Source organism: Cyrtonyx montezumae, unplaced genomic scaffold (genome assembly GCF_038088225.1).
Source record: "Cyrtonyx montezumae isolate F1298 unplaced genomic scaffold, pur_monq_1.0 scaffold_7, whole genome shotgun sequence".
In the NCBI taxonomy this organism is placed as follows: domain Eukaryota; kingdom Metazoa; phylum Chordata; class Aves; order Galliformes; family Odontophoridae; genus Cyrtonyx; species Cyrtonyx montezumae.
Window position 1 is genome coordinate 7386702 of NW_027072078.1, and position 13602 is coordinate 7400303.

General features: G+C 48.4%; 1 protein-coding gene across 2 annotated transcripts in view; it reads left to right on the top strand.

Annotated features, from left to right (window-relative positions):
- The first annotated feature begins 11487 nt into the window (after nt 1-11487).
- Nucleotides 11488-13602, top strand: part of GLS (glutaminase) — a 47658-nt gene continuing 45543 nt past the window's right edge. For both annotated transcript variants that reach the window (XM_065751126.1, XM_065751127.1), the window contains exon 1: nt 11488-11816. In XM_065751126.1, coding sequence (XP_065607198.1) covers nt 11488-11816 — 329 coding nt within the window. The remainder of the gene's footprint in view (nt 11817-13602) is intronic.

A 13602-nucleotide genomic window follows, 5' to 3' on the forward strand; every position in this document is an offset into this window, starting at 1 on the left:
TTGAGGCAATAGTTGTTTTTGGCTGAAGGCTTGAGAGGGAGCTAGCTGAGCTGCAGTGAGCTATTTCTGATGCTCCAGTACCCTGGGGAAGGGTGAGTAAGGACTCAGCCCCAGCCTCCTGCAGACTCAAGTGGGATAGTGTTTGACAGGGCTTTCTGTATTTTCTCTAACAGCTATGGGGCCATCATGCCAAGACATCAGGGAACAGAGGCAGAGCTCTGAGTCAAGTGTTGCATGAAAATGAAATGAAGAAACCAATGCTGGAGATCTAGCTTGCTCAGCTGGAAGCTGAAAACACTTGTGGGGCCACCAAGCATTTCTGGTGGGGGAGAGAGAGCTACTTGCTCCTGGTTCAGGAGACCTTCCAGGTTGTAGTTCCTGGTCAGCGCCTTATCTCCATGCTGGAGCTGACAGCTCCTGCTCCTGGGCCAGGGCAATCTGTGAAAGCCTCATGAAGGCACATGTGCCCAAGGAGACCACAGGTTTTGGGAGCCAAGGTCAGCCTGGTTCTGGTGAGAGCTTGCTGCCTGCTGGCTTGTCAGTGGAGGTATGTGAAGCGATTATGAAATGCACCCAGAACCTCCCTGTAAATAGACATTGACAAAACCAGTTTTGTTGGAAGTATAATCAATCTAAATAGATCCGTTACTGTCTGCCATGTCACCACATGACTGTGCTGGTTTTCAGCAGCTCGACTGGGACGGAGTTTAATGAAAGGACCTCAGCCTAGAAGGATAAGGTTGCCTTTGTGAGCAAGGCCTGAGCCCAGAGCAAAGCACTGTGGCAATGCCCTTGCTCCCTCTGGGCAGATGCGGTGCTTGCAAACAAGCAGATGTAGGGAAGTTCCCTCACTCATTTTAGAAAAGGGCCAGAAGTGAAGAACAACCTGAGGCTTGCCACAAGTGGGCTGCCATCTGTGCTGCTGGGACTCCCAAAGTCTGTGGGACAGTGCAGAGATGCTTGAGTACTCTGGGAATTCAGATAAAAAGTTGGTGTTAAGTGAAACCCACAGCTCCCCTCACTAAAGGGTCAACAGCGTGGGAGAGTATTGCTACATGCTGCGGTGTGGGGGGGAAGCTCACGCAGAAACATCTGATATCTCAGAGCTCAGTTACAGCTGACGGATGAGCACGAAGTCACACTGTGGGAGAATGCTTCAGAAATTCAGGGGCATGCCTCCGGTTAATTATGTAAGTGGCTCTGTAAAGGCCTGCAATGTTGCTCGCTGAAAACGAGTGCAGCAACAGGGATGCCTTGCATCCTGTCTTTGCTGGAATCCTAGCAAGGCTGAAGTTGTAGAAAATAGCAATGATAAATCCTTTTTTCACAATATAGTTTCTATTAGCACCATAAAAATGTGAATTTAACCTAAACCAGTCAGTGTTTTCTTGCCCTCTGTACTCAGTGTGGTGCCCTTTGTCCCAGCCCCTTTAACAGGTTGTAAGCTGCAGGCGGTGGGAACCAGCCACACCAGGGCTGTCAGATCCAGTGATGCATCTGGTCCTCAGGAAGGCTAACCCTGCACACCTCTATCCCAGGCCAGAGTTAATAATTGACCTTCCTCAGATGCAAACCACATGCTTCTGAGAAAATAAAACTAAATAAAATACATTCCTGCCCTGAGCGAATGCTCCTGTGCTTGAAGGGGAACTGCTAATGAATAACTTCAACATGTAATTCAGGGAGAAAAGGTGTGAGCACTAGTTAGAACTCTCAGCTCTGCTCCTCTAAAGTATTGCCATCTTGGAAAATATTTGTGAGCAATTTGTTCTAACCTGGAATTGGGATCCCATCCGTGGGTTTAGGCAGAGCAACCCCAGGTGATGTGTAGTACTGTCCTTCCTACCATTCTTTGACTTGGCTGAGGAACAATACCCAGAAGGTCAGACCCCTAATACTTCCCTGCTGTCCTCAGATGGCCCCGGGCAAAGGGTTCTGCCATCCCCCAACTGTCTGGACCCACGATAAGGTCACAGTGGCTCCTTCAGCTCGAGTGCAAGCTATTTTGGGTAGGGCTTTGAAAGTCAAGGGTCTAAATTACATAACTAATACATTCAGAAGGTTCTCATGGTTCCATGTGATGATGATTTTTCCACATTTTAATGGCAATATGAGAAAAAAAGTGCTTAAAAATGAGGAACCATCCCTGTTCTGGATTTGGCCACCTGCACACATGGTGCTCAGCCTGTTGGTGGTTGCTGTAACCTGCTATGCTGTTAGTGGCTGACAGTAAGATTTAATATGTAACAGCGGACCTCAAGTGGCATACTAAAATCTGATGTGTCATGTAGAGTTATTTTCATGCAGAATAGGAGGATGTGAAACACCTTATTAGCGCAATAGCTTAACTCTGGGTCTCTGTAGATATTCCAGAAGTAGAGTCTTGCTGTGTCCCTTCTTATCTGTAGCACAAAGTCACACAGACTACTTGAGAGCAACTGGAATTCCTCGCCAAACACAATGTTTCTATAGTTTCATGTCTTGGCATCTCTCTCAGCTTAGCATTGCCTTCATGGGCAAGCACAGGCTCTGTGAGGTCTGTAGGACTGGGAAACAGGCTCAGTGTTTTGCAGTGCTTTATCCAGGGTTAGAGGATGATGGCTTTCAGCTAAAAGTTGAAATATGATGCATATTTATGTAGTGCAGAAGAAAAACCCTAGCTATTCCTGTTCTAGTGCTCACCATAATCTAGGACAAAACCAGCACCTTACCCCAGCAGGGAACACTTGGACAACTTCTTACTTTGCTTCTCATGAAAAAAAAAATGGTTTTGAGCACATATCAGTATGGTCAATATACTGCTTAACCATAGTGTCAGTTCCTTTCAGCATCTGGAAAGAAATGCCATGCCTTATCTGTGTTGCTTTATCCTTATTACAGCTACCTGTCCTATAGCATAACCCTTTCACTGTATACTTTTTTGTTTGTTTGTTTGTTTCATGTGTAAGTTTAGCCAAACTCAGGCTATTGGGGCATGAATTTAGTCCAAGGTCTATAGTTTTCACATACACTTGCCCTGAGTGGTGGGGCAGGAGAAGGGAACTCCAGATTCCAGACATCACAATTAGGTTGCAGTGGCTGTCAGATGACAGCGTCTCTTTTACCCTGGGTGCTCTGGCCCCAGTACTAGCAGGGCATCGGGGATGTCCTCTCTGGCAAGCCAGGAGCAGGCCTGCTGTGCAATGTGAGGATTTGCACTGTGCTGCAGAGGATTAGGATAGCCTCCCGGCTTCCCCCACGCTAATCTTTCAGTATGCTCACAGGGCTTCAGCAGCCTGCCCTGGTGTGTGTCCCTCCAGTGTGAGTGATGGGGCGACTGAAGCCTAGCACTGCATGGAGGAGCCACCACCACAGAGCTTGACACGAGAGCCAGGGAGCCCCGGCTTGCAGCTGCTTCCAATAATTCCCGTTTTCTGCATGGTGGCTTTCCATTTCCTTCCAGATCTCTCTTGCCTGGGAGCACAGCAACATCTGCTCCCCTGAGTTTTGTGAAAGATGACTTTTCTCATGGGAGAGGAGACCATTTTTGTTGTATTTGTCCTATGAACATACAGTCCTATGCTTTAAGTGAAGAATTTCAGTGGAAGCTTAACATCTTCCATAGCTTTCCATAGGAGTTGTTATATAGCCTTCCATATCTTCTTGGCGCCCTTGGGGAGTGAAGGCATTTTTGAAGGTTTATGCAATGACATGGCCCATCAATAAGCTGGCACAACGTTTTGCACATGAACAACCCCAGGACATCCCCTTCTGTTCACAGGGAGGTGGAGCACCCTGTCCTCCCTGCTTTGGGATAGCGTGCTGCAGGCTGCCAGGGTGTGGGAATGACATGCTTCCTTCACGTGCAGCCCCCACCTGAACACTTCCGGCAGCTGAAGGTTAAGCTGTTTGAGATCCAGCTGGAGCGAGCAGGCTACCTTCATAAATTATCTCAAAAATACACTTGCAAAGTTTGTACCCATAGCCTTGGTGGCACAGCTGCCTGTTACCCACACCCCTGAAGCGAGCAGAGCAGTAGGTGGCAGGCTCAGGGAGACCAGCTTCATCCTGCTGTGGTTGGGCTGAGGCTGCCCTGCCCTGCCACGACTTGCACCCAGCACAGGGTGCCTGCTGCTGTCCTTGATCCGTGAGCACTGTGACTGCTGCCTGGGGCTGCATTGCTCCTGCCCTGATCTCACGCACAAAGCTCTTCTGGTTTTTAAGATGCAAGTCTCAAGGCACCAATAAATGTTCACGGGAAGTTAAAAGTGTAGAAGAGATGGAGAGAAGGCAGTGAGAGAGCATGGCTGTAACGCCATCAGGGATGCTCATTTTTTGTTGTATAAAGGGCAGCATTTGACCCAACTGCATACCACCAATTCAAAGGTGTAAAAAATGTCAGCAGTCTGTTTTTCTAGAACTCATGGATAAGAGATCTATTCCTCTTGGTTTTCTCTTTCAAAATAATCATGTAAGCTGATTCTGAATGGTTCAGTGACATTCAGGCGGGGTGTGCAGGGACCCAGAGCCGAGCCAAATATTTGGGAGATGACCAGCAGCATTCCAGTGCATGCATCCCTCTGCTCATCCTGAAATACACAGTGATTGGGCTGAGGGCATAATCTTCCCATTCAGAATGTTTGTAGAAGAGTATTAGTCACCAGCATGTGAATTCAGATTATTTCCAGTTCTAGTAATCATTAACAACTATTAGTACATTAAGAACAACTTTTTATTTCAAAGGGTAGAATTTATATGGCTTTGCATCAAGCCATGCCATCTAGTTGTCACACTTATCTCTTCAGTCATACGGCAACACACCATTCCGCTTGTGCTATTTCCACCCTGAATTTCACCTTTAATGTTAATAAAAGCTGTTGACATACCAACTAATGTAACTGATAAGTAAAGCGGAACAGAATGAGTCATTGTTTTGAACTATTTTCTCAGCTCATGCCTTCTCTATCAAACAAAAGCCAAGCCAAAGAGATACAAATTAGAGGAGAGATAACCAGAGGAAAAGGTTGTAGATCTGTACAAGGTGAGGTGAACTGAAGCTGAACTGCATCAGGATGCATGTAGTGGAAGCTGAAGGAATAAACCAAATACAACCTCTTGATCAAACATAACTGGGATACAGAAATAATTGTAAGTAATGTATGGCCATCTCCATGCTGTGAGTTCTCCCAAACTGGCTTTTTGTTCATCTCCAGTGCTAATATTCAGGATTCTCTCCAATGTTGAGGTTCATAACAAGGTATAATGATAAATAGGAATAATAAATAAACCAAGTAGTAAACGAAATATTTTTATTGTTGTGGCTGCTGCCAGGAATATCACTTTCACATTAGTGATCTAAATAGCTTCTCTTTCTGCTGGAAAGTGGAGATGCTTTGCGATGCTTTGTGTAAACTGGAGAGGCAGTTTTCATTCAGTGTTCACCAGTTGCTGCTGCAGCAACCCACAGCAGATCTCAGAAAGCTCCTGAGCACGTGTTTCTTGCACAGTGCCTATTGAATGCTGCTGCTCTGAGATCGAGAGCTTTGACCTGGTGACTCTAGAAAACCTCTGCAGGGTGCAAGGCATTTTACACCTGGTTTAAGTTTTCCTTGTTTGTCTGGAGCAGCTCCTCTTAACATAGCATTTATTTCTATCCCCCCCCCTAGGATGTCCCACGTCTGTGTAATACTGGTTGATGTTTGCCCTGTGCCAAGTGTTTGCAATCCTGCAGCAGATAAGATGTGACCAGTCAGGGCTGGGGAGAAAGCAGAAAGGTGACTGGGTGATGTTCTCAGTGTAGGTACGTATTAGCTCTGCAGGCCTTTTAGCCCCAGACACACAACACTGTTCATTTTTGCATATGTTCTCCCACAGTCCCCTTTTAGCTGCAATATCCTAAAGTGGCCTGGCTCTAATTTCTCAGATGTCCCACTGCTCTTCTGACTCGATTTTTTCATCCTCAGGTGTCTAATGAGAGGGTAGACTAAGGCAGCACACGTAACAAAGAGACTGGAGAGAAAAATTTGTTTCAGATGGGCTTGTGGGAGGCTGTGCTAGGTGTGCTCTCAAATCAGGCCCACGATGTCTTGAATGACTGGCAGCTGCAGGGGATTTTAAGGTTATTTCATGTGTGACAGAATAAGGGCTGTGCTAGCAGTTCCAGCGCTGCTTGTGTTTCCTCCTGAGGTCAACACAATCACGTTATCCAGACAGATGGGAGGCTCGGCTCTGTGCTTTCTTGTAAGGATACCTAACTGTCTGCAGCTCGCTTTGTTGATTGAGCCACATGAGGAATCTTTATCTAAATAGTCAAAACATCCCAGCACTTGGTCATCATTTATAAATGGCCTGGGACAGGAAGGCTGCGAAGTCCAACAACATCCCCTTCCTGTAGTGCAAGGCCAAGTGTAGAAAGGGAAACAAAATCATCAAAATCTCCGAGCTGCTGCTCTTCCGCTGAGCCACCCAGTGCCATGTCCTACCCAGAGCACTTCAGAAGATGTTTCACTGATTTGTGACATGAAACTCATCTTTCCAGTAGAGGAGAATTGCTTATTTTCAGTGTTGAGTCTGAGCTGCATCCCTTGACCTGATGAAATCTCTGCCCAATCACCGCTCCAAGGGGCTGTGGCATGAGTGTGGAGAAGAGCAGCTTTGCCTCCCAAGGTAACCAGTGCCTGAAACACTCGCAGTTTCCACAGCTCAGCCCAGACAGGCGAGGAAGAAGCCCACGTAATTGGGTCTAATACTGCTATGGAAACTATGCCGAGGGCTAAAAATATGCTTTAAAAAGCAGAGGCTTTTCTTGCGCATATTTCCAAGCTGTGTATGAGAGGATGGAGTGTTATGGAGCAGTTAAGATGATGGGAAGATGCTCTGTAACAGCAGTTACCTCTAAAGCACAAACCTTCTGCTTTCACAAATGTTTCAAAAGCACCAGAACTTACTTAGGAGAATTTCAAATGTTTATCATCTCAGGAGTTAGGATGAATGCACATACATTTAACCACTAAGAAAGCTATTAGCAACACCAGCTGCTTAATCCAGGCTAGTTTACAACCTTTGTAATTCTTTATTATTTTTTTTAACACACCTTTGAATCCAGTTTCTCAAACCAGCAGTCCCCACTGACCTAGCACTGTGGAGCTGTTCAAAAGTCCCTTCCAAATACTAACCATGACTGGAGTCCAGTGGCACGCTGTGTGCCGCGTGGTACTGTCCCTGTATTTGCTAGCACAGCATTAGCAATTGAAGATCGGGGCCAGGAGGAGAAGGTCAAGGTTTGCTCCCATGCCCTGCCTGCTCCGATGTCAAGAGCTGCACTGCAGCTTGGCAGGGGTCACTGAGGTTAAGCATGTAATGTAGCTGTGGATTGAGTGGACGGGTTTTGTAATGTTATGATTCGGATATATAATAGGGCAAATAATGTGTTGGAGGCACCAAGGGATGCTCCTCTTGGAGGTAAGCTATTGGCCTCCAAAGGTGAATCCTCTGATGTGGAAAGCATTCTGCATTTGAAAAGGGCTATAACCAACAATGTGCATGACCAATGGCAATGTTGTCACACAGGTGCTATGGTGAAAGGAAACAGATTAACAAATAGAGTAGCAGGAAAAGATGGTGGCTGACAGATAATCTCCCCCAATATGCATGTTAGAAAATGGGTCAAAAGAGAAACGTTTTAACATGATGTAGTTTTGTTCTGATTTATTTTTGTATTTTAAGCACCTTCTTCCCATTTCACTCAAAATCATGTCAGTTCTATAGAGTTTAGATATTTCTTTGATTTCATCCCACACCTTTACATCAGTTGCAGATCACCCTCAAGAAATCCCCCTCCTCTGCTTGCTCTGTCATTTACACTAGAAGAACTTTGTATGCTCTCTGTTAACCATGCCAGGAACGTCTCTGGCCCCTTTAGTCTCTATATATCAGTCTCAGCAAATCCTCCAAATATTTTTGTTGCTTTCCTTTGAATTCATTCCTTGCTGCCTTACTTAACTTGGAAGGAGCAGAATGAGAGATAAGCCACGGTGTTGTTCACGTGCTTCACACTGGGGAGATAATTGCAAATTTTTGCTATTGCTTGTCACTTGAGGTCACTCCCTCAGCTATTACCTTCCAGGTAAATTACTCCTCTGAGCATTTTCCTCCTTACCGGATTTCTGAGCTATTATGTCTTAACATTTTAACCACCATTTTACTTAATTAAATAGTAACTTTATTTACTGCTTGTCCTCTGCTCAGAGGAGGTTGTGTTGTATCCTCTGTACAACCAACAGGAAACGTTTCCTGTGGCTAAGCACCTTTTCTTTGAACCATATCAAAATTTTATCCAAATGTATGCTGTGTTAGCTTCACAAATGGGGAAAATTACTCTCAGGGTCTGCTGCTAGAATGACTATGAACACTCAAAGTCAAGATCGGGGTGTCTGGTCCTCGGTTTTCCCCTGGAAAGCATTACCCAGCAACAGATGAAATGGAGTCAACATAACCATTTAAAATAGCAAAGTAAACAGTTCATGGTGTAGCCAAGATAATCCTTAATTTCTGCTGCTTATCTGAGATCTGCCCTGCAGATCTGATGGGAGGATTTAACCTTCCTGAAAGCTGTTATCAGTGGATGTGCTTGAACTGGGAAGACCTCTTTCCACCTGCTTTCCAGAGCCCTTTCTCCTAGAAGATTAATGCTGCTACGCTCTTTTTAGAAAGAAAAACCCCTGAAACGTGGATTATTTTGAAAGGGACAGACTACGTGTACTTTGCTACAGTACAGCTTGAGGAAAATACTTCAAAATAATGTCAGTTCAGAAGATCTATACATATATATATATATATTTTACTGAAGAAACTTGTCAAATTGGTTCTCGTAGCTTTTCTTTGACAAAAATACATGTATAGTTGTGAGAATGTCGAGAACCGTTGGTTAATGGTTACTGCGAGCTGCATAACCAACTCAAAGCTAGAGGGAACTTGGAAATGAACACTTCTTTGCTGTGTGTTGGAAAGCATTTTTGTTATTTTCCCTTTCTCTGTGGATATTGTGGTGGAGCAGCCTGCCTCCTGTTTTCAGAAAGACAGTATCGTGCTGTTCAAGAGGGAAGTCAAAAGGAGATTTCACTGAGATATGGGAAAGCCCAGTGCAACATCTGGATCAGAACAAAAACTGGAGGCAGCTTGATAGGTTTTACATGTAACACTTCTTGCAGTAAACTGGTGTATATCTGATGTGTTCTCTTCTATGTTTCTTAGGGCCTAATTTAAAAGTAAGAAAAACCCATCTTTAAATTGAGATTCTCTGACACACTGGTGCCTTTGGCAAGAGGGGAGAGAATCTCTGTGTGAGACTTTGTGGGCTTAGTAATAGCAAGAGCCTGTGGTGATGGCCTGAAATATGCAGCAAAAGATTTCAGAATAGGGAATGAGTCACTACTGCCCTTGACCTCTGTGAATCTGAAACTATATTTATCATTTGCATTGTTCTCAAGTTGTATTTCTAGTTCCATGCGCAGGGCAGCTTGTCTTCTCTGCCCTGAGGAGCTGAAACACATACAAGGAAATTTCCAGGCAGGTAAAACGAGAATTCATTTCCTGAATTGAGTTTTAAGAGAACCTTTGTTGAGGAACTCTTGCAGTGGGAGATTACTGATGTGAAGCTGATACTAAAAGGTTAAGTAGAGGAATAAGGCAGTAGCGTACCAAGAAGAGAAAGGAAATGAGTAAAAGAGTTCATGCAGGGTCAAGAATGCGTAACGCAGGGTACTGTTATGAGAGGCAACTATTTTTGCCAATGTAGTACTTTTTCTTTCCCTCCCACAACCTTACACGAAACATTCTGAATAGAAACCAGAGCACTGAAAGGAAAGATCCAGATCGTGACATTTTGCGTTCTTCCTCTTCTTCCCCCTGCAGTACAGGAGTCCAATTAGACGAGATTTTCAATCAGGTCAGTTGCTAAACAGCTGGCGTGTGAAAGAGTGCAGCTGTCACACCACAAGTATCACCTTGGCAAGGCAAATCAGCGGGGAGCTCCACGAGGGGCCTGTAGGGCTGCGTGCTTCCTTAGTGGCCACATGCACATCAGGGACACGTACTTGCTGTCTGTGCTTGGAGCTGGAGCCCCTGTGAAAAGAGAGGGAAAAAGTGCTTGAGATACTTCTGACTTTGCAATGAGGAATTTTAAAAATGAGAAATGTTAGTACTGGGCTCTGGGGTGAAAGTTATCGGCTTGCCAGCAAGCCTTAGCAAATGGAAATGAAGAATCGGTTCCAGAAAACGCAATAGGTAACTTAATAAATATGTGAGAACTGGAGGCACTTTGCATTTCTGTATGTGGAGTAATTGTAGCGCAGGATTGCACATCCCACGCTGGTATTTCAAGTTTCCTTGTTCGGGGGAAGGAAAATCATCGGTGTGCCAAGGCTCATTTTATAGGCATAAACTATCAGCTATCTTTATATCTGCCTCCAAAGATTCTCATGGCTGCTGTGATTTATTAGCAGAGAAATTTTCAGCATGGGGGTAGAGGGAATTAAAATATTGGTAGTTTTACAGTGAAAGTTTGCAGCAAGACCCTTTTAACCTGGAAATCCAACTGCCCTGACCCCAAACACAGGGAAGGTACCAAAAGAAATCGTGGGATCATAGAGTTACTTGGGTCGGAAGGGAGCTCAGCGATCATCTCGCTGCAAGGCCCTGCGCCGTGGGCAGGATCCGGCACTGGATCGCACTGCCTAGACAACACCTCCAGGGATGTGGGCATCGGTAAATCGTCCATGAGGAAATTTAGCAAGAACAGACTCAGAAATCTGAAAGACTTTGCATTTTCACATGCAAACTTTTCGGCGTGAGGCCTCGGGATGCGCCCGAGCCCAGGCTGCACGCGCGAGGGCAGGCAGCTGGGGATCCAGGCGCTCCGATTCCGCCCCGCTTCGGTGTAATTGCTGCCGCGTCTGAATGACACGCGCGGGGAACGCAGCGCAGGCCGCGCTCCGGGGAAGCGTTCTCCCGCGGGACCGACGCGGATTCTCCCCTGGCGGCGTCGCTCCCGTCCCTTTGTCTCCGGGCAGGCGGCGGCGCCCTCGCCCGCCGACGTGAGAAGCGATGGGTAGAAATGGCCGTCTCCATGACAACCCGGCGGGCCGCGGCCCGGGCCGCGTGGACCCCCGGGCGCTCCCGGCGCCGCCCCGCAGGTGTCGGCCCGGGCTCATCGCCCCTTCCCCGCCGCGGGGGCGGCGGTTACTCAGACTTTCCCCCTCAGAAAATGGAGGCGGCGAGCTTCGGGAATGGAAGGCGGAGGAAGGGAGGCCGTCCTCGGGGCGGTCCCGGCCCCGCCACGCTCCGCGGGCGGCTCGCCCCGCGCCGGGAGCGGCGTCCCGCCCGGCCAATCGCCGCGCCGCCTGCCTGACAGTTAGAGCTCGGCGGCTAATCGGCGCGCGGGGAGGGCGGGCTTAGCGTGCCGCGAGCGGCGCGGCGGGCCGGCGGCCGGGCAGTCGGCGGAGGCGCAGCATGATGCGGCTGTGGCGCGCGGCGCTGCTGCGGGAGCTGCTGCTGCTCGGCCCGCCGGGGGCGGCCGGCGGCGGCGGCGGGCCCGGCTCCGGCTCCCGCTCCAGGCGCCTCCCGCCGCCGCCGCTCGCTGCCCTGGGCGCCCGCCGCGGTCCGGGCCCCGCGCGGGGTCTGTGCACCCGCTCGGAAGGCGCCCTGGAGGAGCCGGGGAAAGGGGCCCAGCAGCCGGCGGTCCCCGGCGAGCCCCCCGCCGACGGCGGCCGCAACAACAACCACGGCGGCGGCGGCAAGGAGCTGGCCGGAGGCGGCGGCGGCGGCGGCGGGGGGGAAAAGTGAGTGCGGGCGGGGCGGCGGCGGCGCCATGTGAGCGCTCGCGGCCTCCTCACACGCGGGCGGAGCGGGACGGGCGGGCGGGGTCCGGCAGGTGCGGGGCTCGGCCCGCGGTGGGAGCGCCGTGCCGTGTGGGCGCTGGGCACCGGGTGCTGCCGCAGGGATTTTATTTATGCATTGATTTATTTCTCGAAAGCCTTAGGAGCTGTGTCATCTCCCTTTAGCGATGCTCACCGGCACTGCCTCGGAAGTTCCGCAGCAGCGCGTTCCCCGCGGGTGCCCCCGGGGTTGGGGCCCTCAGCCCGAGGCGGCCCCGCTCTGCCCGGCTGTTTCTCCCCCTCCCATCCGCTAAGGTTTTTTGAACGTGGTTTTATGAGCCTTTCCCAGGTTGGGCAGATAACTGCAGGCCTCGTGGAGATGTGTTTCCTTCGGGTGTGCCCCTTTCCCTGTCTCCTAGGTGGCTCATCTCAGTGCTACCTCTTGGGTGGCCTAGTTAAAACCTAACACCGGGCTCCTTTCCTCGGCTTTGCCGTGCCCCTTATCCAGATGAAAGGAAGCCAAAGAGGAAGCAAGATGAGGAAAGAGTGGCTGGCTTTAACGCGCAGCCATGCCTTCATTAGCCTCGTGCTAAGAGGAAGTCAGAAGAGATTCCACGAGGTCAGGCAGGAACTGCAGCTCTCGGCTTGTGTGTAGCCCTCCTCCGAGAGGGGTTTTGGTGTGAAATTGCGTGGGCAGGGGCGAGAGGCTCCCTTGGTCTTTTCCTCCTCGTCCCACCAAACATCCAAGCTGCTGGGCTTGGGCTGAGCCTTTTGTTGCACTGGGATATGGGCTGCTGTGAAGGCATTGCTTGTAATTTCAGCTCCTTAATCGTGCCTGCACATTGGATTATAGAAACATATAGGACATAATGTGCATAGGTATGTTATTATAGTTATGCCATCTTTCATCACTTAAGACTCCTGTGTGAATTAGCTCTACGTGTAATGTTTTGGAACAAAAACCGTTGCTGGCTGTGCCTCGAGTAGGCGTGGCCTCAACACTTACTTCCACTTTCAATGAGAGAAACAGACGTTGTCATCAAAAGCGTACAGAAAAAAAAGAGCCCCAGTATGGCTGCTGTGGTGGTGTTTTGAGGATGTTGCAAAGGTGGTTTCTCAAAGAGGTGGCATTTCCTTAAACGGAGCTTTTAGAACAGCGTCAGTTAGTGGAGCCATGGAATTTCTCACACAGGTGGGGAGACTGCGTGGTCACAAACCAGTTAAACGTTTGTCATATTTTTGGCCTTTGACGAAAGTATGTGAAAGTCAGATGGCCGTGCTTTGAGCGTTCCTGCACAGTGAGTGAAGAATGATTGCATGAAGCCTACAGAATGTAGTTATGGCCAAGAAAAAAGCTGGAAACTGTTTCTTTGCAGTTCAGGTTGGGCAGGAATTGCTGGCGGCACATCGGCCGCACTCATTCTAGTTCTTCTTACTATGGAATTGCAAGCATTTTACTTAAGCCTTTGTATGTGGTACCTTACGTGTGGAAATCTTTGCTATGTTAAGACTAAGAGCAAGGTCTTTCAGCAGGCAGGTTCTGGGCTAGCAGCTGGCCTGGGTGAGTGCAGGCTGCGCTCTACTGGCTGCAGCACGGTGCCATCCGGCAGTGTGGGTGTTTAAAACACAACGTCCAAGTGCAGTCCTAAATTATCAAGATATAATCTTGTGTAACATTAGATAGCGTCTACTTCTGCTTTCGGTCTAGCTGCGTTTTCCCTCTTGCATTTTATAGCAGACAGTAATAGGA